The following is a 27188-nucleotide window of genomic DNA, read 5'->3' as shown; positions in this document are numbered from 1 at the left end:
TAAAAGATTGATTTGTTTATTATTTATTATTATTGTTTTGGTTCTTTTGAGACAGGGGTTCTCTGTGTATCCCTGGCTGTCCTGGAACTCACTACCTAGACCAGGCTGGCTTCAAACTCAAACTGCCTCTGTGTCCTAAGTGCTAAGATTAAAGGCATGCACTATAATGCCCAGCTTAAAGTTTTTATTTATGTATATGCAAATGAGTCAGTGAATGTGTATGCCCCATGTGCCTGAGTGCCTGTAGAGGCCAGAAGAGTGTATCAGATCTCCTGGAGCTGGAGCTATCGGTGGCTGTGAGCTGCCAAACAATATTGGTACTGGGAACCAAATTCCAGTCCTCTGGAAGAGCATCAAGTGTTCTTAACTGCCAAACCATCTCTCCAGCTTCATCATGTCCCTGCAATTATTTTTTTAAATTCTCTCTCTGTGTGAGTTACATGTTTATGTCTGGGTGAATATATGCACACATGTGTAAGGCATGTGTGGAAGCCAGAAGAGAGCATGGATGTCCTTATCTATTTCTCAACACCATTCCTTTTGAGGCAGGAACACTCCTTGAATTGGGGGCTTCTATTTTCCTGACTGGGCTGGAAGCCAGCAAGCCTCAGCAACCCTTTTGTCTTTCTTTACCTCAGAGATCTTCATGAGGTGCTGGGCTTGTTAATGAGTGTTGGGATCCACACTCAGGTCTTCATGACTGCAAAGCAAGCAGTCTTAATTGCTGACCCATCTCTCTGTCCCCTGAGCACGAAAGTTTTAGCTCTAAAGTAATTATAGTCACCATGCTTGGAATCTTAGCTGAGAACAATCTTTGTTTTTGTTCCTGATATACTCTGCTGGTCTTATAACCAGAATGTATGTACATTTGATGGAGTTCAAAATGTAGGCTCACGTTTATAACCAAAGACTATTAGTGCAAGAAGTCACTATACCTACTTGTCTGGGCAAACTTTTCCAGTGCAATCAGTGCAAAAAGCATGACTGTGGGGTGGGACTGTAACTTCTGAAAGACAACAATAAATAAAGACAAAAGTCACACCACTGCAGAATCGGTAAGGAATCAATTTCATATTCTTACTTCATACATGCCAGATTATATACTTGGGACAGCAGAAAAAGTCTCCCTCATTCAAAATCTCAGTTGTCCACTCGAATACTGGAGGATCAAGATAGTTATTGAGTTAATTTATAGATATGGACATTTCAGCAGTGTTTCATTAAAAATGCATTATGCTATTAGACTTAGTAACGTGTATTAGGGCTCTGTTAACTAAAATAATGTTCATGCTTATACTCATTAAAACAAGCCAAAAAGAAAACTAGAATTATAGTTAAAAATGACCGTTAGTACCCCCAAAGAGATAATACCAGTTCCAGACTTATAAATAATGATATTATCAATTAGCATCTTAGTTTTTTGTCTGTCTGTTTGTTTGAGACAGGGTCTATTATGTAGCTCTGGTTGTCCCAGAATAGGCTGGCGTCGAATTCAGAGAGATCCATCTGCCTCTGCCTCCCAGTGCTGGGACTAAAGGCGTGAGCCACCACACCCAGCAAGATCTTAGTTTTAATCTAGTTCCTGCAGGGAATTCTACAGATGCTGATGATGATGGGAGAGAGACAAGAAGTGTACTTAACTTACATTTGAGTTTACATCACATCAGTTCCCACTCATCAGGCCTGTATGTTTATTATCTTATCTTCTTACATTCTTGCTTTCTCCCAGGTATGTTGGGAGCCTTCGGAGAGTTCTAGAACACCAGTGAGTTCCCATGCATTTCTGTGGTGCCTGCTGAAGCTTAGCACAACTCCTAGAAGCCCTGTTCTCCCTGCTGTAAAGCCTCTTCAGCACCTTTATCCTTGCCACATCCTTAACCCTCCTGCCTGGCTCTTCCAGCCCCAAACCTTCCACCTGGCTACTCCAGTTCATGTCCTCCTATCTCTGAACACTGCCTTCTCTGATCAGATACCTCGGTCACTAGGCTTCTGCCATGCTGCAGGAAACACACTGTGAGTTCCTCATCTTAACCTTGTCATAAGCTAGCTAACCCCCACATCAGGAAGTCTGTCTTTCATGATTACCACAGGCCCCTTGTCACCCCATCACACGCTCACCTCACCCATCCCTTCATCTTCTCAGCACTCTTACAGCACTCAGTCTTCAGGAAGCGATTTGCTCCTGATCCACCCTGTCGGTGTAAGTCAGCTGTTGTCGGAGTGGTTCTATTCCTTTAAGTTACAGTGAACTTTGTAAGTGACTCTCCTACTACTTTGGTATTTACCAGTGCTCATTCAGAGCAGTGTAAGGGTTATTTTAGGGTTGATGAATTAGCTCAGTGGTAGAGCGCTTGCCTAGCAAGCACAAGGCCCTGGGTTCGATCCTCTGCTCCACCAAAAAAAAAAAAAAAAAGGGTTATTTTAATCACATATTGTGTAGGCACCAACAAATAAATTCTTTTAGAATATAGTTTTTAAAAAGGCCAATGTTCACTAGGCTTGCAAAAATAACTTAGAAACACAGGCTTGTCAGACTGCAGGCAAGTGCTGTGAGTGACAGGGAGACACAGCTTCAGCAAACCACAACTTCATGGGTGACACATCAAACACTCCTACAGTGACAGCTTTAACTGTAAAGGGAAGGGTGGGCAGGAGTAGAGATTTATATACTCTGGGAACCGGGCCTGTTGTTGGAATGCCATGAATTTTGTTTACAGTGTGTGTGTGTGTGTGTGTGTGTGTGTGTGTGTGTGTGTGTGTATGTATGTGGGGTGGTAGTGGTGGTTGTATTTTTCATTACTTAACACACAAAAAGTCCTAGCAGCTATCTTATGACTAAATTTAAAACCAGACCAATTCAATTGTTATTTGCTTGTAATAAATACTTACCTCTCTCTCTTTCCTTTCTGTCTCTAAACATAGGAGGTGATAAACAAATACCTAGGAAACACCTGTACATAAAATTTACAACTCACCCTATTCTCTGCACCAGGGACTATGTTAGTGATTTGAGAAAAACAGACAATCTGTATGATGAGAATAAGCTTTGATGTCTTACTTACCAGACACTGTAGCAAATATTCCAATATTCCTGGGCTAAGTAAACCTATGCTTGCAGGACCTAGACAAACACAGCAAACACTGGACATAGTTAAAAGTGTCACACTATTTTAAATCAGTTAACTAACAACAACCAAATTATTTTGCTTGAATTCTATACTCTTTTGCACATTACTCGGGCCTCCTCTCTCAGGCTGTTCCTACTATCATCCCCATTTCACAGCTTGGCAACTGAGTCCACCATAAAGAGACTAGTTACAGGGCTCTTGGGGAGCCATGATAGTCTGAGTCAGTACCCACATGTTCTGATTTTCAATCCATTATTTCTTCCACTATATATAAACTGGCTGAGACACTCTCATGTGATTTGCTGTTAATATTTCTAAAATGGGTGATATTCATTTCTCTAAGTGCATATAACTATTTATTATACTAATTTAGCCTTTTCCCTGTCTTAAGCAAATAAATATAACAGATTTATCTTAAATTTCTCTGAAAAAATAAAGCTAAATTAGACTGCATTTAATTGTGTCTTTTGAATAATTTTCTTCCTTTTAGTCCATTTCTGTTCATTTCTTTTTTGTTTTTTGTTTGTTTTGAAAAAGGGTCTCCCATAGTTCTGGTTGGCCTCTAACTCACTATGCAGGGGAGGCTGGCTTTGAACTCTTAGCCCTCTTGTCTTAAAGTGCCTTGGTTATAGGTGTGTGCCACCACTCAGCTTCTTTCTGCAATAACAGGTTGCCCAAAGGTCTCAATGTCAAACAAGTAAGGCTCTTGGGTGGTGTGTGCTAGAGTTACCTGCTAGTTTCTCAGCCAAGCAGCCCAAGACTGCGGATGTGTTCCTATGTTTGGCAGGGTGGCCTGAGTCCTGGCATGCTACTTCTCCATTTAAATTGAGAATTTCAGTCAATTTCTGGAGTGCATCCTATAAAAAAGTTACACATAGATTTGATGAATACACACTCTGCAGGTTATTTTCCTGAGGGAATTCCTGGAAACAAAACTATAAAAAGGTATTCAATGAACTTGGAATAATCACATAAAATTATTCCAATGGTATCATTATTATTTATGGAAAATATCTGACCAACCTTAAGTTTTCTCAATGCCAGATTTCACTTTATTCAAAATGTACCAGTTATAGACAATACGTATTTTACACTTTTGGTTTCTGAGATGGAGTTTTGGTATATATAGCCATACATATAGCCATATATACCAAGGCCATCCTGGAACTCATTATGTAGCCCAGGCTGGTCTTGAACTTGTGGCAATCCTCAAGCCTCAGCTTCCTGAGTGCTGGGATTATAGGTATGCACTACCACATCCAGTTTTTATACACACACACACACACATATACACATACACACAAAATCTTGAATCATTGACCAGACTAAACCCATTCAAATGTCAACAATGATTAATCACAGTAACTTGGTCATGGTGGAACATACCTAAAATTTCAGGACTCAGAAGGCTGAGGCATGGATTTTGTAAGACCAAGGCTAAACTCAAGACCAGCCTATATTACACAGCGAGACCCTGTCTCAAAAAGAAACCAAATATACACAGTGAGACCCTAACTTAAAACAACAAATTCCAAAACATAAAACCAAAAATAATTATGACCTAGTGATATTGAAATAAAAAGTTACTACTGAGAGCTGCTGGTAGCAAAAGACTATGGGTATATACAGCAGGTTAACAACTAGTGTTCAGAAGGTCAACCTATCAGAATCAAGGGTTCTGTTGGAGGAAATCATCATGCAAGGTGTTATGGAATTACTGCCTTTTGAATGAATTGGCTGTTTCTTGTTGTAAACTTGTGCAATAACAGCTATGATATCTTCCCACTTGCCGTACATTTCCATATAATGTGTACATGTAATCTCATGATTATATTTCAATCTTATGGGCACACATAATTGTGGATGGTCAAGAAGATCGTTTCTTATTTAACTGTACAATTTTTATGAATAGAAACATACTAAAATATGCTTCATACTAGTCTATTGTTCCATGTGGCTGTAGACACTTAGAGGTCTTGTTCTCCATCCTTAGCCATTGACTAGACTAAATAAGCCAGACAAAGTGTCTTCATAGAACTTTCACAGAGTGAACTGCAGGTGCCTGGCCATGTTAGGTCAAAACCCTTCAGAAGAATTATAGCATACTAGAAGTGATAGTACAGGTGTCTGGCCTTGGTCTATCTTAGTCCTTCAAGAGATCAACAGCACCTATGTTACCCTAAGCTTCCTCCACCGGCACATCCCCACTCTGATTCAAAAAACAGTTAACACTTTGTATTTATTTCTACACCAGTTTTTAATGCAAGGTTTTAGGCTTAGTATATTAATTATATATAGGCCTGAGATTCAGGTGATTAATAGAAAAAGGATATTAACTGACTAACCATGTCTGGATATTATTAATCACATAAAATAGTACACATCTTCTTTGCTTTTTCCTTAAATCTCTATTGGTTTCTTTCCTTGTAAACCTTGTAGCTATCCCTTTAAGAGATAGCCAGAACTTTTTACAACCTACAGCTGTTGTCAATCACCAATTAAGCTGACCAAGCCTTTACCAAGTGCTTATCAGAATACTTCCTCCTGAGAGCTTACTTTGTAGTTCTTTACTAACAAGTTATTAATGAATGGATATTTATACATGCTGGGGGGGGAGAACGAAAGAAGAACTGAGAGAACCGCAGAAGGGACAGAGAGGAGCTAAGTACGAGAACAGAAAAGAGGCTCTGTAGATAGGGCTGACTTAGAAAAATAAAGTGAATGGACTAATGAGCTCGGTGTGCTCAGATTAGTATCCCAGCCACTTGTATTGTCTTCCCCAGGACTCTGGGAGAAATCTCCTCAGGGCAGGCACCTGAAGGTAATTCAATAAATTACTTTCTCCCCCAGGACAAGGGCTCAGTAGTTCAGCCCAAGCTGCCCTTGAGATCATGCAATCCTCTATGCAGCTTTCCAAATGCTGGGATTATAGGCATGAGCCACCTCACCCACTTTTGTTTATTTATTTGTTCATTCATTCATCTATTATTTATTTTGGTTTTTCGAGATGGGTTTCTCTGTGCAGCCTTGGCTGTCCTATAACTTGCTCTGTAGATCAGGCTGACCTCGAAGTCACAGAGATTCACCTGCCTCTGCTTCCTGAGTGCTGGGATTAAGGGCATGCATTAACACTGCCTGGCCATTATTTTTTTAAAGACAGGTTCTCCTGTGGTCCAAGCTGCCCTTAAACCCACTGTGTAGCCAAGGCATTTCCTGGGATTCCTGGAATTCCTACTTCTACCTGAATGCTAGAATTATAGGCATGTACTACCATGCTTGGCTTACAAAAAGCTCTATCAGTGGACTGGAGAGATGGCTCAACGGTTAAGGGCACTGGCTGCTCTTCCAGAGGTCCTGAGTTCAATTCCCAGCAACCACACGGTGGCTCACAACCATCCATAATGAGATCTGGTGCCCTCTTCTGGCCTGCAGGCAGACATACAGGTAGAACACTACGTACAAAATACAAAATAAATAAATCTTAAAAAAAGGAAAGTTCTATTAGGCAAAAACAAATCCCACCAATTTTTGAGGCAAACTAAAAACTGAAATAGTTATAAGCATGGGTAAAGCTAACTATGACTAGGCTAAAGACATTTCTATCTGTTCATGTTTTCCTATTAGAGAGCTCAAGTATCTAAGGCTTCAACATACAAATAAAATATATCAGAATCCAAATTTTTTAAAGTATGTATGGGCGTGGTGGTGCATGCCTTTAATCCCAGCACTCAGGCAGATTTCTATGAGTTTGAGGCCAGCCTGGTCTACAAAGTGAGTTCCAGGCCTATAAAGTCTACATAGTGAGACCTGGTCTCAAACAAAACAAAACAAAATAAAACGTGTGCATGGAGGCAGCCTGTAGAAGGTGGAGGCCAAAGCAATGAAAATGTGAACATTTGTGTCCTAGTTAGATCATAAGCAAGGCTATGCAAACCTCTAATGTGCTAAGTAGACTCAAAAGGGCTTTCGGTACAGTACTTCCTCTTAATAGAAAATCTTTGTTATGAGGAAATTGCTGAGAGACAGATAAAATCAGCTCATTTTCTTCTAGTTTTCAAGCCAAGACTGTCCATGCAGAAACAAACATTTCTACTTTAAACATTAAAAAACACTAAACTAAAACCTATTGGTAGAGGATACAATACTTCATTAACAATAAAAATTTTCTTGTTACTACCGAATAACACAGATCTCAAGTACATAAAGTCTATTAAATGCTTCTGTGATTATTCATCCTGTGCACATAGGGCACAGATGACAATTCCATGAAGATCAGTTTAACTTACTTTAGTGGGCAATGGACATTCGTCTAGTAACAATGTTATAACAGCTGGTCCCAATGGATCTTCCAATGGAATAACTCTAATTAAAGACTGGACAACATCCAACCATCCTTCATCTAAGGGCAAACCAAGAAGATTATGTAATGGAGTCACTATTTTGGAAACATGAAAACATACAAAAGGACTTTACTTTAACAAAGAAACACTTTTGGCCTTTATATGGTGGCTTTAAGAAGCTAGAAGTTAACATGGTACTGTCATAAATTCCTAGTCGTCATCATGGAGCCAAAATACTGTTACAGGTGTCTGGTGACTGAAGGGCATCTTTAATTGGAGAAAATTAAGCTATGACCTTGATTCTCAGATTATGATTAAAATAGTTTTAAGCATCTCATTTGTCAAATAGGACTTAACTACATAAACTCAGTACTTGGCTCTATTTTGGAATGACACTTAAGGATGTTGAACAACAAATAGTTATCCTCCCCATTCTAGGACAAGTACAAAGAACCACCAATAAAATAAATTTTCTTATCTCAATTTCAAATGAGATACAACCATCACTCAGATGTGCAGTTTAATATTGAGGATGCAATATATGGTTCCTGTTAGACTTTTAGAGGGGACTTACATACACCCATAACTTTTCTATGTTTATAATCTTTAAAAAAGTGGTCATACATTTTTCATTATTTTTAATTCATTAGGAAGTATTAAAAATAAAAACTTGAAAATACCTGTTTCTGCCATTTCATGTAATGTAATCATTGAATAGGGAGGTTCCTGATCACTGAAAAGCAAACATTTAAGACATTAGACTTGAATTTAATCCCAAATAAAATTCAAACTGGAAGTATGGGGCCAAAATAGTCAGAAATCAACATGAGTTAATGTGAAGGAAAGAGATGAAGAGACAACCAGATAAACAACTGTAAGAACAAGTGGAGGCCATGTGTGCTTGCTTCCAGTCACTGTGCCGGCTCCCAAGGAAAGAGCGTACGTAGGGACACACAAGCCCACCATGCCACCTAAGGAAAAGCATGGTACTAAAACTAGACACGAACTTTCTGCTCACTCTCTCAAAGCCCAGTGCCAGCTGACATGTGCCATGCAGGTCAACAGCATTGGCCTCACGTTTCTCTTAAGCAGATGTTAGATGGGAGATGGTAATTCCACAGAGGCCTTAGGAATCAAGGGCCTGTAGACACACTGTGCTTACAAGACTTATTCTGAAAAAATAGCACTATTTGTTCAAACTTCATAAAATGGTAACAGAAGAATCCAAAAATGAAAGCAAGAGGAATTTTTTAGTGATAGATACTTCTCTAAAATGGAATTAAATGTCTATTAGGGTTTTCACAATGTCACTCCAGGAATTCTAAAGAGGTGTTTGTTTTAGGGGAGTGTCAGTGCTAAAACATTTTCCACCAAACAATGATAACTGAAATTGCTTAAGAACTCACCTTTTGGTTTTAAGTTTTGGATTTCTGTTTTTGTTGTGTGTTCGCTTGCACACACACACACACACACACACACACACATTTGTGTGTACGTATTTGTGTGTGTGTGTGTGTGTGCGCGCGCGCGCGCGCAAAGATCGATGTCATCCTCTATCACTCTCCACCTTATTTTTTGATACGGTATCTCTCAGTAAACCTGGAGCTCACCATTTCAGCTATACTGGGTAGCCAGTGAGCACCCCTGGGCTCTACCTGTCTTCACTATCCCAGTGCCAGGGTTACAGATGCACCCAGGTTTTACATGGGTGCTGGGGATCCAGAACATAATATTGAGAGAAATTCTTTTAAAGGTTTGTATAATTAAATTGATTATGTACATTTTAAAATCCTTACCCAAATTCTCTCTATAGATATTCTTCTGATACAGATGCAAGCAAATGTGATATGTGAATATAGGTGATGAAGAAAATAGATCCAGAACATAATATTGAGAGAAATTCTTTTAAAGGTTTGTATAATTAAATTGATTATGTACATTTTAAAATCCTTACCCAAATTCTCTCTATAGATATTCTTCTGATACAGATGCAAGCAAATGTGATATGTGAATATAGGTGATGAAGAAAATAAAATTAAAGAAGAGCAGAAAAATAATAAAATGCAACAGGAGCCAGCAATCAACAATGAAAAGGACTATTGTAATTCTATGTGGGGGTACACAAAGGACACAAATACATCCCTCTGCTCAAAGAAGGTAAATGCCCAACGAGGCAGAAACAGAGCAGACATTTCTGATGGCAGATAGAAGGTATGCCAGAGGATTACTGAGCTGTGGGCTGTAAAAGGGACTGAGGACTGAGGATGCTTTGCTTGCAAGGTAATGGGACAAAGCCTCATCTACGGAAGGGCAGAAGAGTGGCACAGAGTACATCTAGAGCATGGACCCCTCCCAATGGAAGGAGTTAAGAAAGTTAGATGATAATCAGATACAAGTGGCATAAAGTACAAGTCTCCTGGGACAAAAATTAAAAAAAAAAAAAAGGCAAAATAAAAAATGTATGCTGCAGGCCTTAGCTTTTTACAGTTGGAAACTCAGAAGTACCAATTTCAATTAGGTTTACTTGGAGACTGGGGGAGCACATTAGCTCCTTTGAATATGCATGGCATGAAGCATACATACAGGTGAGGAAAAACCCAGGAGCAAATCTGCAGCACAGTATGATGGCACAGGCCTACTGTAATCCAGTAGTTTAAGAAGGCTGAAATGGGAAGACCTCACAGTGTGGCCTGCCCCACCTACACAGTGAGACCTTGTCTCAGAAAAGAGAGGGGAAAAAAGGAATCTGTAAATTAAATTTCCAAATATGTTAAAAAAAAAACAAACCTAGCGTTATTTTAGTCACTACTCAAAATAAGCAAATAAGAACTTTCAAATGACTTTAAAATAAGTGTATTTGCAGGAACCACAGCTATAAGGGCATGAAAACAAGACAAAATCCAAGAAGCAGACGTAAAAAAGGAAAGACAAAAGGAATTCAGATATGTCAGAAAGAGAAACTGAGTGAGTTCGCAGAGAACACTGGCAGACACGTGTGGTTCTACATGCCTGGCATGTAGGTACTCTGGCATTCAGGAGGCTGAGGCAGGGAGAAAATCCTGAGTTTGAGGTCAGCTTAAGCTACACAGCAAGACCTTGTCTCAAAAAGGGGGCAGTATTTGAAAAAATACTGAAGGATTCAATTTGAATATCAGAAATATTCAAAGAAATAATAGCTGAGAAATTTCCAGAACTGAAGAACAAAATACAAAGGATTAAAATCAACAGCCACAACAAGAAAAGTTCTGGGTATAAAAGGCATGGGGCAATTAGGTAGTTTATTTCAAAATAAAGTTGTGGAGAGCTAGAAACCAACAGCATAAAAACTTTCTTCCATAGCTCCTCTCTGCTATGGAGCACTGGCTGTCTCTCCTATCAGTTGCATCTCTTCCTAAGTGAACAAGAAAATACAATGAGGAGACTGTTTGCTAACTGCCATCTGCATCTGTAACAGACTTAGATATATTCTTGCTAGATCCCTTTGTCCTGTCCTTCCTAGCTCTCCTTCACACTGCATCTTGACAACCTCAAGAACTTTCTAAGCTATAAAATTACCCTTTACTATCTTCTGAAATCAAGCCACAGGACTGTGGAGATAGCACTGTGGGTAAAGCCCACCTGTGAGGACCTGAGTTTGAGTCTCCAGAACCCACATAAAAGTCTGGTGCAGCAAGCCCAGAGCTTCTACAGTGAGATGAGAGGCAGAGACAGCAGTCCTCCAAGGCTGCAGAGCAGTTCACCGGGTGCATGCAGTGAGAACGGCAAATGAGGCAGGTCTCAACGGCAGGTAGAGGGTGAGGACAGACACCCGGGTTGTCCTCTGAATGCCACACCCATGTCTATAGCAAGCATGTGCCTGCACTCACACATACATGCACACATCATACACACAATAATAAAAAAGAATAATAAAAACATAATAAAATAAAGCTGGGTCACCCCTGTAATCCCAGGTACTCTGGAGGCCAAAACAAGAGGATTGCAAGTTCAAGGCCTGCTTTATTTTTCCAGTCTCAGGAATTATACTTATTCCATGGAGACAAATTTAAGTAAAAGTCACTTTGTTACTCAAGCATATAGTACTTGCCTCCCTCTCTCTGTTGTTTTAGAGACAGGGTTTCTCTGTGTAGCCTTGGCTGTTCTGGAACTTGCTCTGTAGACCAGACTGGACTCAAACTCAGAGATTCTCTTGCCCTTGCTGGGATTAGAGAGAGTTACCAACTGCCTCTGCTGGGATTAAAGGTACGCTTGCCTCTCCTATGTGAATTAGAAGCTTGATTAATACCAACACTCACAATTTGTAGTGTTTGCTTAGAACTGGGAACTAAGGCTTGCTCCTATTGCCTTTAAAATACAGCAAAACCTACTCTGCACTTTTTTTTTCCTCCAATGTGCTTAATTTAACATTGTTGTGGTTTACTTCCTTATTTGGAAAGGATAATTTTCTATTATAATTATACCCTATGAAGAATAACTTTTAAAAGGAAGATTCTTTTTTGTTTAATCTAGTTAAGAGTGTAATGAATATTAGTCAAGTGCTCTAACTACTGTGAAGTATCCCTAACCCCCAGAATTATTATTCTTGGAGATCAACAAACACTTCAGGACTGTGTAGAAGACTCTAATATAACTCTAAGGATTTGCTTGTATATTTTAGGTGCATAGTAGTTTTTTTCTTTATCATGTTTAAGGAACTAAACAAAACTGCTTTTATTAGTGTGATTATTAAATACTTACTACTTTGGCCTAAAGTAGAAACTAAAAATGACTGCTAAAAAATGACTGCTATCTTTTGAGCATTTCTTTTTTTTCTAATATAAAGTACCAAACTAGACCATTTATACAAACTATAGAAGAATAGCAATTCTTTTTGTTTTATTTTGTTTCGAGACAGGGTTTCTCTGTAGCTTTGGAGCCTTTCCTGGACTAGCTCTGTAGACCAGGCTGGCCTCGAACTCACAGAGATCCACCTGCCTCTGCCTCCCAAGTGCTGGGATTACAGGCGTGCGCCACCACTGCCTGCAATTCTTTTAATTATTGATTTTTTAAAAAAGATTTATTTTATGTGCGTTGGTGTTTTGCCTGCATATATATCTGTGTGAAGGTGTCAGATCCTCTGGAATTGGAGCTACAGACAGTTGTGAGCTGCCATGTGGATGCTAGGAATTGAACCTGGGTCCTTGGGGAGAAAACCCAGTATTCTTTAACCACTGAGCCATCTCTCCAGCCCCCAGAATAATAATTCTTACTTAAAAAAAAAAAAAAAAAAAGATTAGAGAAGTACCTTGCTCAGTGTCATAAGGCTAGTAACAAAAAAGAATCTGAATCTAGGTCCTTTGTAGTCTAAAACTTAAGCACCTAATAAACCCTACGCTGTACTTTTCTCAATTTGAACAATATCCTTTAATTTCACTGTCATTCAAACTGAGATTTTTGTCTTTAGACAAAACAGGAGAAAGAAAACTCAGGCCCAGGTGTGCCCTGCAGTTTCAACTTACAATTTCCTCAAATGGATCTAATAGGCTAAAAAAGAAATAATAACCAGGAGAGAGGGGTAAAACTCTCTTTAACTGCCCACAGGAGTTGCATGCAGCCATACTCTTGGTAAGACTATTCATCTTGAATATATGGTCTGCAGAACAGGTTGGCAAGAACAGTAATGGATCTTCAAGAAATCATTTCCTAATTTCCTACTTCAGCAATTAACATAAATTTACTCCAAGACCATATTTTCAATGAGTTTTCTGTACAGAAACATTCAAACTTTTCCAGACAGAAGTAGATGACAGCAAGTAAAATCATCCAACCTTATTTACTCCACCATCAGAGGAGAAATAAGTGTTCTCTCTTAGCCTAGGAGCACAAGGCTTGGCGAATAGTATCTTAAATGAATGGAAGGAGTTCCAAAGTGGTGGTTCCTGGCAGAACTTTCTGTGACATTGGTGGCGATGGTAAGTCAGATACTTACTTATCTACAAGAGTCCGTATTACCGCCAGTGTATCCAGCACTAATCCATCCACATTTTGTTTCTTTCTCCTTGGCTCATGTGGTCCTCGGCCTCTCCTTGGAGGCCGAACAGGGTCCCGAGGTTGGCTCCTAGTGTCAGCAGTAGGGACTGCACTGTTTTCAGCCTGCTGCTGGTGGGCGTCAACACTGTCTTCTGCTCCACTGTCATCTCGGCAGATACAGGAATTACCCATAGTAGTAGTGGCACCTGTAGTCCCCAGTAAGTGGGCTATGTGCTCCTCGAGAGTCAACAGCAGACCCTGACCAAGGCTTCTGCTTGCTAAGAACACAGCCCAACCAAAGACAATCATTTAGCTAGTTTCCAGTTTTCCGAGCACTGTTTTCATACTGTGGAGCCGCACTTGCATTCTATTCATTTTTAACAACTGAGTGCTGGAGAAGGTTGAACAGCTGATTTCCAACATCGTCAACCACCAGGAATGCTGGCCATGCACTGGCAGTTCTATAAGACAGAAAGAGAGGAAGGAAATTAACAAGATCTTGGCCACTCAATTACTCAAATTACTCAAATTTTGCTAGTGTGGTTTTAATAGCATTCAGATTACAATGAAGAATTCTTGGTTATTTTTATAGGTTCCCACCATAAAGCTATCTTTCCATAACAGAACAATCAACAATTCCTTTTAAATTAAAAAATGAACACGAGTATTTTGCATGTATGTGAGTGTGAACACGTGTATGCCACAGCACACATAAGGAGGCCGAAGGACAACATTCAGAAGTCAGTTCTCTCCTACCACATGGGGCCTGGGGATCGAATCCAGATCATCATGCTTGCATAGAAAGTACTTTCATCCACTAAGTCATCTCACCAGCACCAGGAATGTCTTTTTATCATTCATTAAACATAAAGTTGATTGATTGCTAAACCATACCCTTGTAAGCCACAGGAGTTCTAATCAATGTTTAAAAACCATGTATGTAGTTCTTATCTCTACAGAAATACATTTGACAAATTGTGCAACATTTTTAAAGGCTCCTTCTGTGATAAAAAATGAGTCACGTCCTTTCTTTATTTAAACATATGGGACAATTTAATGTTTCAAATAAAACATCTAATTACATATGTCTGTTGTTGAAAAAGTTATGATACAAATATCATAGCTCCTATCTAATAATAAAAGAATGTTTCTCTTAAATGAAGGAAACTACATCAATTTCCCAAAGGAGGATCACTTAAGATTTACACAATTCAGGGCTAGGGAAATGGCTCAGTGGGTAAGAGTGCTTGCTCTACAAGCATGAGGACCCAAGTTCAAGTCCCCAGCACCCACAGAAAAGATTGGGCATGGCAGTATGTGCTTGTAAACCCAGCATTGGGAGCCAGATCCTGGTAGATCCCAAGTAGCTAGCCTAGCTAAAATGGCCAGCCTCTAGTTCAGCACAAGATTCTATCTTAAGACAGTAAGGCACAGAGCAATAGAGAAAGACAGTCCACATTCTGTTCCGGCCTCTATATACCCACAGAGGGGGGAGACGGGGAGACACACACACACACACACACACACACACACACACACACACACACACACAGGTAGGGAGGAGAGAGGAAGAATTTATAGAAATCATGCAAATGGTCATACACAAACTTTTTCTGTTACATAAGGAAGATTGTTCAGAAAAACATGAATTCATGATGAAAAGTTACGTTCTTCACAATGATTAGTCTGTTGCTACAAAGTTAAGAGTAAAATGTACTGATTATCTCTGCTTGAAACACTCCAAGCAACTTCTGCCAAGCACCAGGCTGAGACTAAGGATGAAAACAGGGAAGGCACAGTTCCTGCACTCCACACGAATCCATGGATGGCTAGTCTCATCCCACACAATGTGTTTACCATCATAAATGGTGGAAACAGCTCTTCATTGATCTGAAAACATGTGATTAGGTTCTGAAAAGAAGTTTTGGAAGTAGGATATAGAAAAAAGGATGGTAGCTAAAAGTAAAAATGAACCAAATAAAAAACTACAATAATAGGCCAGGTGTGGTGGAGCATCTTTTAATCTCAGCACTCTGGAGGCAGAGGCAGGTGGAGCTGAGTTCGAGGCCAGCCTGGTCTACAGCGTGAGTTCCAGGGCAGACAGGTCTACACAGAGAAACTCTGTCTCAGAAAAACAAAATAAAGTAACAAAAACACCCGCCCCCCCCAAAAAAAAAACCCTCAAAAATAAACAAAAACAATGCAGATGAGAATTCTTTTCTTTATGGTTTTTTATTTTTTAATTTTATTAGAGTTTAAAAGAATCATCCCAGGGCAGGAAACCTGTAAATCTCAGTGGCTACTTTAGGGAAAAGAATGAAGAAGAAAAGAAAAATACCCGTGCCATTTGAGTTATCCAGCCACATGGTGGGAAGGAGGACTTTGAGAAAGAGTAAGAAAACCTGAAGTACCAGAAAAAGCATACTTAGGCTCTGGCCAGGATCAGAAAAAAGAAGAGCTGAACTTTTCAGAGAGGTGGGCAGACCCAGCAGAACCTCATGGCAGTTTGTAGAGAATGCCAAAATAAAATGTTTACATATATACATGTATACATACACACATACATAACAAACACATATACATATACTGGTGTACATAGTTTCACCTAGTACCAGGGAGGAGAATGGAGGTATGGGACAGACAGATATTATCTGCCCCAGACTACTAAGACAGCAAGGGCTCAATCAAGTAATAGCACAAATGTTCTTGGTTTCCCCAAACCAGTGAGGCTGCCTTTAAAATTTGAAGCTTGTACTTAAAAGGATGTAACAGAATATATAGGTAAGAACTTGACGCAAGGATGCAGCTGGAAATAGGTTTTTTAACATAAAACTCACACTAAACTCACAAAAAGTTGCAAGACATTCCTATTACTGTGAAGGCCAGGGCACAATTCCCTCTAGAGAGTAGATAATCAAGAGTTTTCAGTGCTTAAAAGGACAGAGGAGAAAGAAACCAGAAATAACTTTACACAGTTAAAGGGGTTTTATATAAATTATGCTGATTTCTGAAAAGACCAAGCAGCGTGTAAGAATGCATGCTCTCAGCCAGGCCTGCAATTCTAGTACTCAGGAGGCCAAGGCAAGAGGATTGTGATCCTTGTTTCTTACACATCATGGTATAAACATTGGTGGCTAAATCTACTAACATTTTGTGGATGCTGGAAGGGAGTGGTCCAAGATCCAACACAGGGGGTTCTTTAAGGAAAGGCATCATGCCCACAGAAATGCTAATTCCAAACTACTTCCTCCTAAAGGTCAGAGCCCATGACTATGCTCAATGTCACCAGAGCAGAAAAGATTTCACTGGCTTCTTTAACACTCTAGAGCCTACACATCATCAGTATGGAAAGCAAAATGGGACACAAGATACAAACAGCTTCAGTCTAACCGGAAACATTAAATTGAGGAAGGCACACTGGAGCAAGGTAGACAGTCTGGTACTAAAAATAACTTGTAATGATCTCAGAATGTCAAAGTAAGCTTAAGTCCCACAAAACAAAGCCATGAAGGAGGAAGAACAGGTCCTATAAAAATGATAATTTAATAGCAACAGATAAAAAGTTATTAAGCATCATTTACAAGAAACAATATTGAGGGGCAGAAGACATAGGTCGGAGGTTAAGAGGAAACATGTTTGGTTCTCAGCGTCCACATGGCTGCTCATAACCACCTATAACTCCAGTTCCAGCAAATCTAGTTTCCAAGGGTTCCTGCAAGCAATATGGTACACATAAACTCATGCAAATAAACACATATGGCATAAATAAATCTTCAAAAAGACAAAAGAACAATGTTAAAATTTTTTTTTTTCTATTTCTGAATTGAAGTCAAGTGCATTTTGGGTCAATGCCTTCCAAAAGAGCTATTTCCTTAAATAATCCAGAAAACGATGTCCATCATAAATTTCTTAGGAAGGATATGGAGGTTATTTTTTTGGGGAGGGAGGGGGGCTTTGTTTTTTAAATAATTTCACTAAGCTGTCCAGACACAGTTTAGCATTGAATTCCTGGCTCATGTGAACATCCTGCCTCAGCCTCCTAAGTAGCTGTGACTATAGGCATGATGCTACCAGCCTAGTGAGACACATTTTTTAAAGTTTTCAATTATTTTAATGACAGACTTTCTTTTTTTCCTTTATTTATTGGTTTTTGTTTTTGTTTTTGGATACAGGGTCTCATTAGGTAGCTCTGGCCGTTCTGGAACTCAGGCTGCCCTTGAACTCACAGAAATCCTCCTGCCTCTGCCTCCCAAGCACTAGAATTAAAGATGTGTAGCACCACACCCAGCTAGAGACTTTTTCTTAACAAAAAGCTATAATGTATAACGACCAGGTGTGACGTAGGTGGGAGAAGTCATGAAATGTTACACAGAGGATCACTCATGAAATACACCAATAAAAACTACAGTAGTCATTTTTAAAGAGTTTGTGAAATGGCCATATTCTCTAGCTTACAGCCATGGCACATACATGTACAAAGTATAAACTCCTTCAGATTCATTCAGTACTACAAATGCATAGCTTCTTACTTAGAAATAGGAGCTACCCATAGCATGTTTACATAGGAAAGAAGCTGTGACTGCTGTTTATTTGGGTGATAAGGCTGAACAATTACACTTCAAACAACTTTGTTTTGTCTCTAAAGAAAAGAGGCTTTATGTGTTCTGTTCCACTTGCCAAAGACCACAGTTTCAAGACAGTACCCCCAGCTACAGCTTCTGCACAGGAAACCAGAGGCCTCCTACAGCACAAGCACAGCACAGGGACATCACAGCCAGATAGACCTGGGTACAAGTCTCAGCCCTGCTATATTCACTGGCATGCACACTAATGAATTTGACCGTGACACATTTTACAAAAGGGAACACAGTAACAATTCTTACTTCAGAGTAACTAACTCCGAAGAGTCAGAATCCACATTTCTAGGATGTGGCCCAAGCCAGTGACTTCTTAAAAGCTCCCTAGGTGAATTTGACAGCAGCCAAGTCTAGAAATCACTATTAGTACCTGGCACAGAACCTAGTACCTACTGAATGAATTATGGGACAGATTGAAATACTAAATGGTGATTCTTGTGAGGCCAAATATGTCAATATTCCTTCCAGAAAAATAAACAGATTATTTTTGAATGCTTGGAGATGACAGCCAAAAGAGCTATTAGAAAGCAGTCATATTACAAAATTGTGGGGGTTGAGGAGCACTCCAATCTGCATGTATAGAAATTTCATAATGAAATACTTTTATTAGTGAAAAACAATAAAAATAGCTCTGTATAGTATTTTCCATCAGATCTACCCTGTGAAGCATCATAAAAAAGTAGATGGTATCCTGCTTATGGGTACTATCATCCAGAGTCTGAGGAGACTAGAGATTATATAAAGGCAATACACTTTTAATGCCTATAAACTTCAACATTATCTTTTCACCATTAGTCAATTTTAAGGCAAAACAAACAAAAAACAAGTACAAAGTGCTGGTCACTTAAGTAGACACAGCTATTCTATCTGTGACTGGGGCAGCCCTCAATTGAGTCAAAGAGAATTCTTATCACTGAATATCAATCAGTGCTTAGTATATTTTTCTCACCATCTTAATGACAACAATTTAAACCATTAACCATTTTATATTATTTTGCTGCAAGATGACAATTACAGATAATACAGCATTTATAAATACATATATTTGAAGTGAGGCCCTTTTTTATAACATTTGTATATTTAAAATTTTCAAAATTCCTATAAGGGGGAAAAGAAAACCAACAAGCTCAGCAGATCTTAGTAAATTTCATGTTAAATCAGTGCTCACTGTCTGACTGTCAGTAAGAAACATAAGCCTCTACCCTCAAAAAGTCAAAGCCAGCTCACCACAGACACGAGGTTTTGGCCAGCTGGTCTAACCCTCTCTAACAAATTGTCCAGGAATCAGTGATTCATCTCTTCAAATATTCGCTTGCATTCAGTTATTAAGCACATGATAGAAGGGACTTCCTTTCCCAATGCTGTCAAGAATGGAGAAGCTTGGTGAATGGTCACAAGGACAGAAAACAAGTCACTATGTTCCAATACCACTTAATATGATCTTTACCTCATCATTCCAAAACAGTGTTACAAGACACAGGATGTTTTCTAGCCTTCACCCTCAAGGCTAAACCAAACAGCATGCAAGGCCACATTATGTACTGCTTCAGTGGTTTCCTCCCATTAGGAAATGCTTTAGACTTTCTCTCAATATAGTGTGTCTCAGGCAATGGCTTCTGGCAACATCTTTTATTGTCCTCAACTAAAATTTTATGATGAGCATGTTCAAGCATATAGCAGAGGTGAACTAATTCACTGCAAACAGTATCTATATACGTACCACTTAGTCTGCCACTAACATTTTGTATTTGCTTTATCACGAATTTGTCCATCACTCTATCCATCATCAAGCTATCTACATTTTAAAAAATTTTGAAGTAAACTGCGTGCTTTAGAATACCTCCAATAATTCAGCATACCTATTACTAGTTAGACTTCAATGTTTTTAGAAGCTAAATTTATATGTATCATGCAAACCTTAAATATTTAAATGCTGAGTTTTGCTGAACACATATATCTTTGTCTTCAAACCCTATCAAGATAGGTACATTTCCAGCAGGGCACTTGCCGTAACCACAGAGGAAGAAAAGAAAAATATAGGATACATTACATAGAAATAAATGTTCTTCGAAAATACTTTGTAGAATATGCAAAGAGCATAATTTCTTTAATTACTGAGGTTGGATGGAGGAAAGCAAAGTAACAAGACTGATTATTTAGTATTGCAATAAGATAAATGCAGATATATTTTGAGAGCTCACATGCTAGTTGAAATAGAAAATACCTAAAGTTTTTAGGTTTTTTTTTTATTGTTTTATGTGTTTGGGTGTGGTGTTTTGCCTGCATGTGTCTGTGCTAGAGGAGGCCAGAAGGAGTCAGATCCCTCAGAACTGGAGTTCCAGATGACTGTTAGCCACTATGTGGGTGCTGGGAATTGTACCCATGTCCTCTGAAAGAGCAGCCAATGCTCTTAATCACTGAGCTATCTCTCCAGACCTCCTAAGCATTTGATATTTAGTTGGAGGAGAAAAGGGAAAGTCAGAAATAGTCCTCCATCTCCACCCATCTTGCACCCATAGGTTCCACTAACTACAGATAAAAGATACTTGAGAAAAAAATGACTGAACTTCCTTTCTGTTGCTGTAATAAAAAGACCCCAACTGGGGGAGAAAAGATTTCTTTCAGCTCACTGTTCCAGGCTGGAGTCCCTCATAGTAAGGACGTCATAGAGACATGCGCTTGAGGGAACTGGTCTATCACATCAATAACCAGGAACACGGAGCAATGAATGCATGAATCAGCTCACCTTCTGCTAAGTCTAGGGAATGGTGCCACCCACATAATAAAGTCACTACCCTACAGTCATGCCCATTGGCCTACTTGATCTGGACAATCCCTCATTGACACTGGAGTGCTTCTAGGTTGTGTCAAATTGACAGTTGAAACTTAATAATCAAATGTGCTAAACATGTACAGGTTGCTCCTGGGCTATTATTTTCTAAACAATAAGTGATTAACAACTATTTATATAGCATTTATATTTTTATTAGGTATTGTAAGTAATGTGGAAATGGCTTAAAAGTACAGAGGAAGATGCATGTAGGTTATATGCAAACATTATGCCATCTTATATAAGGGAGCTGAGCATCTATGAATTTGGTATTGTAGGAGACCTGGGGAGCCAGTCTCCCTAGAATATCAAGAGCTGCAGACTGGATTTGGTTGGAATTTCACTTTACACCCAAAGGGAAAAGCAGCTTTGATAAGGTATTTTTATATGGCACTCAAGTGTACAAAACTATGTCAGCAGTAATGTTGATGAGCATTTGAGGTCTAGGTTACACAGGGGACTATTATCCCACAGACTGTACTTCAAGTGGTTGGGATAAGCACAAGATGATTCTCCTCTTGTGTGCTAAGGTTGAAGGAGTACCTGAAAAAATTTTCACCTAAAATACTGAACGTTTCTAATCCAATGGCAGTAACATTTGGTGTCAAGAACTTACATAAGGAGGTGAGACTATGGCAGAAGGAATGATAGACACAATCCTGACCTACCCATCACAAAGAAGAAAAGAAAAAACCTTTTAGCATTCAAAACCACAGGTTAAAAAATAAAACTGGCTGGGTATAGTGGTGCATGCCTTTAATCCCAGCACTCAGCAGAGGAGGCAGAGGCAGGTGGAACTCTGAGTTTGAGGCCAGTCTGGTCTATAGAGTGAGTTCCAGGACAGTCAGGGCTATAAAGAGAAACCCTGTTTGGAAAAATCAAAATCAAATCAAAACAAAACAACAACAACAACACACTGTGGCTGGAAAGTGGTTCAACGGGTCAAGTGCTTGCTGTGTGAGTGTGAGGACTGCAGCTTGATCCCAAAGACCCACACAAATGCTGGGCAGGCATGGGGGACCACCACAATCAGTCCCAGCACTTGTGAGGCAGACAGGATCCCCACAGCAAGCTGGCCAGCTAGACTAGCTGAACAGATGCACTCTGGCCTCAGCCAGAGACCCTGCCTTAAGCAATTGAGTAAGACAATGTCAACCTCTGGTTTCTACATGCATGTGCAAACACACATGACCAGACACATGGAAACACATAATACACACATGCACACACACTACACACATATACGCAGGCAAAAAAACATATAAGTAAATAATAAAAATAAAATTTAGGCCTTGACTAGAACGAGGAATTTTCAGAAGTAAATAACAGAAAAAACAAACAGTAAATATCCTTCGAGTAAGTCTTAAGGATGAACAAGTATCTGCCTTATATGCAAAAAGGAAATTCCAAGTAAGAACTGCGGTAAGTGTTAATGATGGCTGCAGAAGAGGGGAGGAAAACAAACAATATTCTTGATTACTTGAAGGTTTCACCCCAGAAGACCCAAATACCAGGAAGCATGTTGCTACATTATCTAAATACATATAAGTTTGAAAGAAAATTTTTTTCTATTGAAAAAATTCTATGCTATTAAGAAAAGTAAACAAATGTATAAGTGGCCCAAATGGCAAACATTTCCTTACTAATATCTGTTTAAAATGCTGTCTAAAACACCTGATTGTACACACAGTTGTATGCCCATCAGATCTAATAGAGTCATAAATACCAAGGTGAATTTATTCTAAAATCTGTAAAACCAGAAAGTGTTAAAATATTTAAAAAACAGAAAATTTTACAAAGTGTTGAAAGCTTTAAAAATTGTGATATCACCATTCAATAAGTATGTACTAGGTACTGAACAAGGATGAAAAATGTCCGTGTACTCTTGGCAAAGGGAGCTGGGGATCGGGATGAAGGGCAGCAACAGACAACACACTTAACTCCCTAACAAGGCCTATGGGTCATACATGAGAGCCACTGGAAGGAGACTGTTGGCCACTAGTTGAAAAGGAACTTGACCACTCTGAAGTATCTCTGTTCAGGCAAGTTCTTAGAAGACTATAAATCAGCATTAGCAACTGCATTGCAACATGCTCTCAAATTATCACAGTGCGGACCAGTGAGATGGCTCAGTGGGTAAAGATTCACGCTTTCCCACACAAGCCTGGCCACCTGAGTTCAATCCCTAGAATCCATGGAAGGGGGAAAAGAGAAAACAAAGGCCTTCTCTGATCTCCACACATACATGCACACACAGAGAACAAAAATAAATTTTTTTTAAGATTTATTTATTTATTATGTATACAGTGCTCTGCCTGCGTGTGTACCTTCACACCAGATCTCATTACAGATAGATGTGAGCCACCATGTGGTTGCTGGGAATTGAACTCAGGACCTCTGGAAGAGTAGCCACTGCTCTTAACCTCCGAGTCATCTCTCCAGCCCACAAAAATAAATTTTTAAAAATTCAGAAATTTAAAACCGTACCATGAAAGGTTAACAGAGAGTTTAAAAATTAAATTGATAAAGCTAAGGCTAAACAGTAAGTTTAATGAAAACAACAACAACAAAGATCAGAAATCCAATGAGAGCAATATGGATGTTGTACCCCAAGTTAAACCCTTTCTGAATACTGCAGGAATCCACACTCTGCACCTGGTAAGTGAGGAGTTTTGCATGGGTGCAAAAAGCGTCCCAGGGCAGACCACCTAAGGGAAAAGGTACTAGAGACTACAATAAATTCTTTTGAAAAAAAAAATCTTGTGTGTTCATGTTCACATGTGATTTGAGGCACAGACTATATATATGTGGAGGTCAGGACAACCTCAGGCATTGGTCCTTGCCTCCTATCTTGACTGAGGCAGTCTCTTGTTTTGCCATGTACACCAGGCTTGCCAGCTTATGGAAATCCTATCAATTCTGCCTCCCATCTCCATGTAAGAGCACTGGGATTATAGATTCACCCCACTGCGCATGGCTATACATGGGTTATGGAGATTTGATCTCAGGTCCTTCAGCTTCTATGGCTAATGCCCTTGCCCACTGAATCTCCCCAGTCCAATTGCAGTAAATTCTAATTGCTTTAGTCTGAGGTAACAAATATCTTAGCAAGCCTTAAACACTGACTTTGAAAATTATTAATATGTAATTCATAGGCATCTGTAACTATGAGCAATGATGAAGCAATAAGAACTGAATAAAGGAGCTGTATTTCCCATGAGGAAGGGTGGAGCAGGAGTCATATTTTGAGAATACTGCATTCAGGGAACAAAGGAGAGGAAACTTAATTCTTTAGGAGGTAGAAGTAAGAAAAAACCAACTCTGAAACATAAACTACAGAGTAATAATACACTTGCTGAGGACCCATGACATTACGCCCGGGTACTGTACTGTCAAGCAGGAGAACAGCTGCATGCAGAGGTCACTCATTGCCAAGCTGTCGGAGTACATCAACTTCTCGCTATCTGAGTATTTTCTAGTGCTCAAAGCTCACACAAAAAGGCAGGTAAGCAGGGTTTGGAGGGGCTGCTCAGCGGGCAGAGCACACACAGCTCTTGCAGAAGACCCAGCACCCATGCTGCATGGCTCACCAGTGCCTGTAACTCCAGCTCCAGGAAGAAAATATTCATTCTTTTGCCCCACTACAAGTTGTAAAAGTTTCCTAAGGGCTGTGGCCTAGGTTTTGGCATTCACTACTTCCTGACTATTCAGTTTTTCAACTTTTCAATTTGAATACCAGAAAAAAATATTCATCCCACTCAATGGCAAATGCCTTGAAAATGCCAAAAGCTACAAGGAGGAGGAGGAAAAGGAAGAGGAAGAGGAGGAGAAAGAAGAGGAAGGAGAAGGAGGAAGGAGGAGGAGGAAGAAAAAGAAAATAAAAAAAACAACTAAATAAGCAAACAAACCAACAATTGAAATTAATTACTGGTTCAGTTGGTTACTGGTGGTGCCTGCTTACTTCCCCCTTACACTTAGAATCTAATGATGAATATTAAGTTTTACTTTACAAGGATCTGACCCTAAAATACAGAAAAATTCCCATTTAGTGTTTTGTAATAGAGATCACCAACTTCAAGAATTCCTAATAGGGCTGGAGAGATGGTTCAGTGGTTAAGGGCATCCAGTTCTATTCCTAGCACCAACTGGCTCACAACTGCCTAAACCTCCAGCTCCAGAGGCACCTGCACACATGTACCATATTTCTCTTCCACATATACATAATTAAAAATAATAAAAATAAATCCCTTTAAAATTTGCTTAGCAAGAAAATTCTTTAAAAAGAATTCCTAATAATTTTTTAAAGCTATACAGATTTTAGAGTACTAAAGAAAGTTGTATTTTAAAACCTTTAAGGTGATTCTCCATCATAAAAAACGACCTCACTGAATACGGTGGCGCACACCTTTCATCCCAGTACTCTGGAGGCAGAGGCAGGTGATCTCTGTGAGTTCCAGGCCAGCCAGGGTTACATACGGAGACCTTGTGTTTAAAAAAAAAAAAAAAAAAAAGCCAGGTAGGGTACACACCTGCAGTCCTAGTACCCACAAAGCTGAGGCAAGAGGACCAATGATTCCAGATCAGTTTAGGATACATGTTAAGACCCTGCCTACATAAAACAAAACAAAACAAAAACTTTGTTAGAAAAAAATTATATAATCCTCAAATACTAATTTAATATCATGAGTTTAAACAGATTGTTTAAATACACTTCAGAAACACAGTTACTGTTACTAAACTTGCTGACTGTATTTCAGAGCTGAGAGAACTGTTTCTTCTCTGTTCAGTACAGAAAAACACACTATTATATACAATGCTAAGTAAGCTTTTAGTTTCCCTTGATACTTACTAAAAAAAGTTATTTAGCTGACAAAGCATAAAAAACTACATAGGCCACGGTGGAATACTTTTATATAATCAATAGCTTAAAAATATTGAGTCTAGAAAAAAATGAAGGTCTTGTAAAAATAGTAAAAAGCAGAATTTACAAAGATATTAAGCAGAAGCCCCGGACACTATGTATCCTGAGAAATCAAGACTCTCACAAAAATCACCACAATAAATAAAATAAAATAAAATAACGAAACAACAATCATGAAATGTAATATTAAAAAAACAGAAAACTCAGGTCAACTTTTTAAAAAGCCTATTTTAAAAAGACAACAACAAAAACCACAAGTAACTCACTAAAATTTTGGGACACCAGCCCTAACAAAGCAGCTCTAACAAGTACCATTAAGCAAAGGTTAGTGAAGTGTCACACACTGACATAGGTTCTTATAACCTCATAATAACAGGGATCTACAAAGCAAGTTATCACCCCCCAAGAAATGCAAACTCTACAGAAAATGGAAAATTAAAAGAAGTGCCTTTGTAATCCCCACTCTGGGGGTACCACAAGGCAGAATTCCTGGAAGGAAAAATGCAGGCCTATTTACAAATTACAATTGAAGGAGGCAGCATTGCGTTCACTTCGTATAGCCATCCAAAGGCCAGGAATACATACAAGAAGTGGGCCTACAATATTGAGAACAAATTTCTTGGAGAAAAACTCCCTGAAGGAAGTGCTAACTCCTACCAGCACCACCAGAAGTCCGAAGTAAAGGCAAACTCTGCAAACAAAAACTGGAAACCTCTTCCTGTCAAGGAAGCAGAGTTTAGAGTGTAACATCACCTAAGAAGCTGGAACCCTTGAAGCACTCAGTAAGGTGTGGTTCTCAGAGCTATAGATAATCAACACCTGTATTTATTATGCTAATCTCTTACACCAACTGTTTTACAGGCTAGAAAACCCTTTATTTCCCAACACCAATCCATTACACTACCTTACTTTCACACATTGCGTTGATTATTGAGGATGTTAAGTCATTTCAACCAAGGACAAGCAGATGTTAAGTGAGGGGCCTGGGAGACTGCAGGACGCTACTCGGGCCATAACAGACACTGCCAACTTTTAAAAGTTCAAAGTACAACACTCCAGGGGACGCAGCCTCACTCGGACATCTACACAAGAATCTCAGCGTTTTCAGCCCAGCAGCTCTACCCAGGTCTCCTGTAAGAACAGGGAAAGCGAGGCAGACAGCAGGCAGGAAGTAATGCCAAATTTGGAGGTTCGCAGGGGGTGCTGGTGGGCCGACTCCCGCGTCCCACTCTGGCGCTGAGCCCAGAGGCAGCAGAATCCTTGTCTAGGACACCTGGTCAATCTCCAGAGAGAGGGAAGAACCCTGGCAATTCCCGTTTCCGC

The 27188-nt window shown here is 39.4% G+C and overlaps 1 protein-coding gene across 1 annotated transcript in view; it reads right to left on the bottom strand.

Moving 5' to 3' along the window:
* The window catches only part of Rspry1 (ring finger and SPRY domain containing 1), a 51415-nt gene that overhangs the window by 23379 nt on the left and 848 nt on the right, over positions 1 to 27188 (bottom strand). Inside the window, exons 2-7 of the mRNA XM_036188161.1 lie at positions 13437 to 13938; positions 8149 to 8201; positions 7415 to 7527; positions 3859 to 3985; positions 3063 to 3121; positions 940 to 1006 (exon numbers count right to left, since the gene is read on the bottom strand). Coding sequence (XP_036044054.1) covers positions 940 to 1006; positions 3063 to 3121; positions 3859 to 3985; positions 7415 to 7527; positions 8149 to 8201; positions 13437 to 13786 — 769 coding nt within the window. The 5' untranslated portion in view covers positions 13787 to 13938. The remainder of the gene's footprint in view (positions 1 to 939; positions 1007 to 3062; positions 3122 to 3858; positions 3986 to 7414; positions 7528 to 8148; positions 8202 to 13436; positions 13939 to 27188) is intronic.

The sequence above is a fragment of the Onychomys torridus genome, chromosome 5 (assembly GCF_903995425.1).
Source record: "Onychomys torridus chromosome 5, mOncTor1.1, whole genome shotgun sequence".
Taxonomy (NCBI): Eukaryota; Metazoa; Chordata; class Mammalia; order Rodentia; family Cricetidae; genus Onychomys; species Onychomys torridus.
This window is presented reverse-complemented; position numbering and strand designations above follow the sequence as displayed.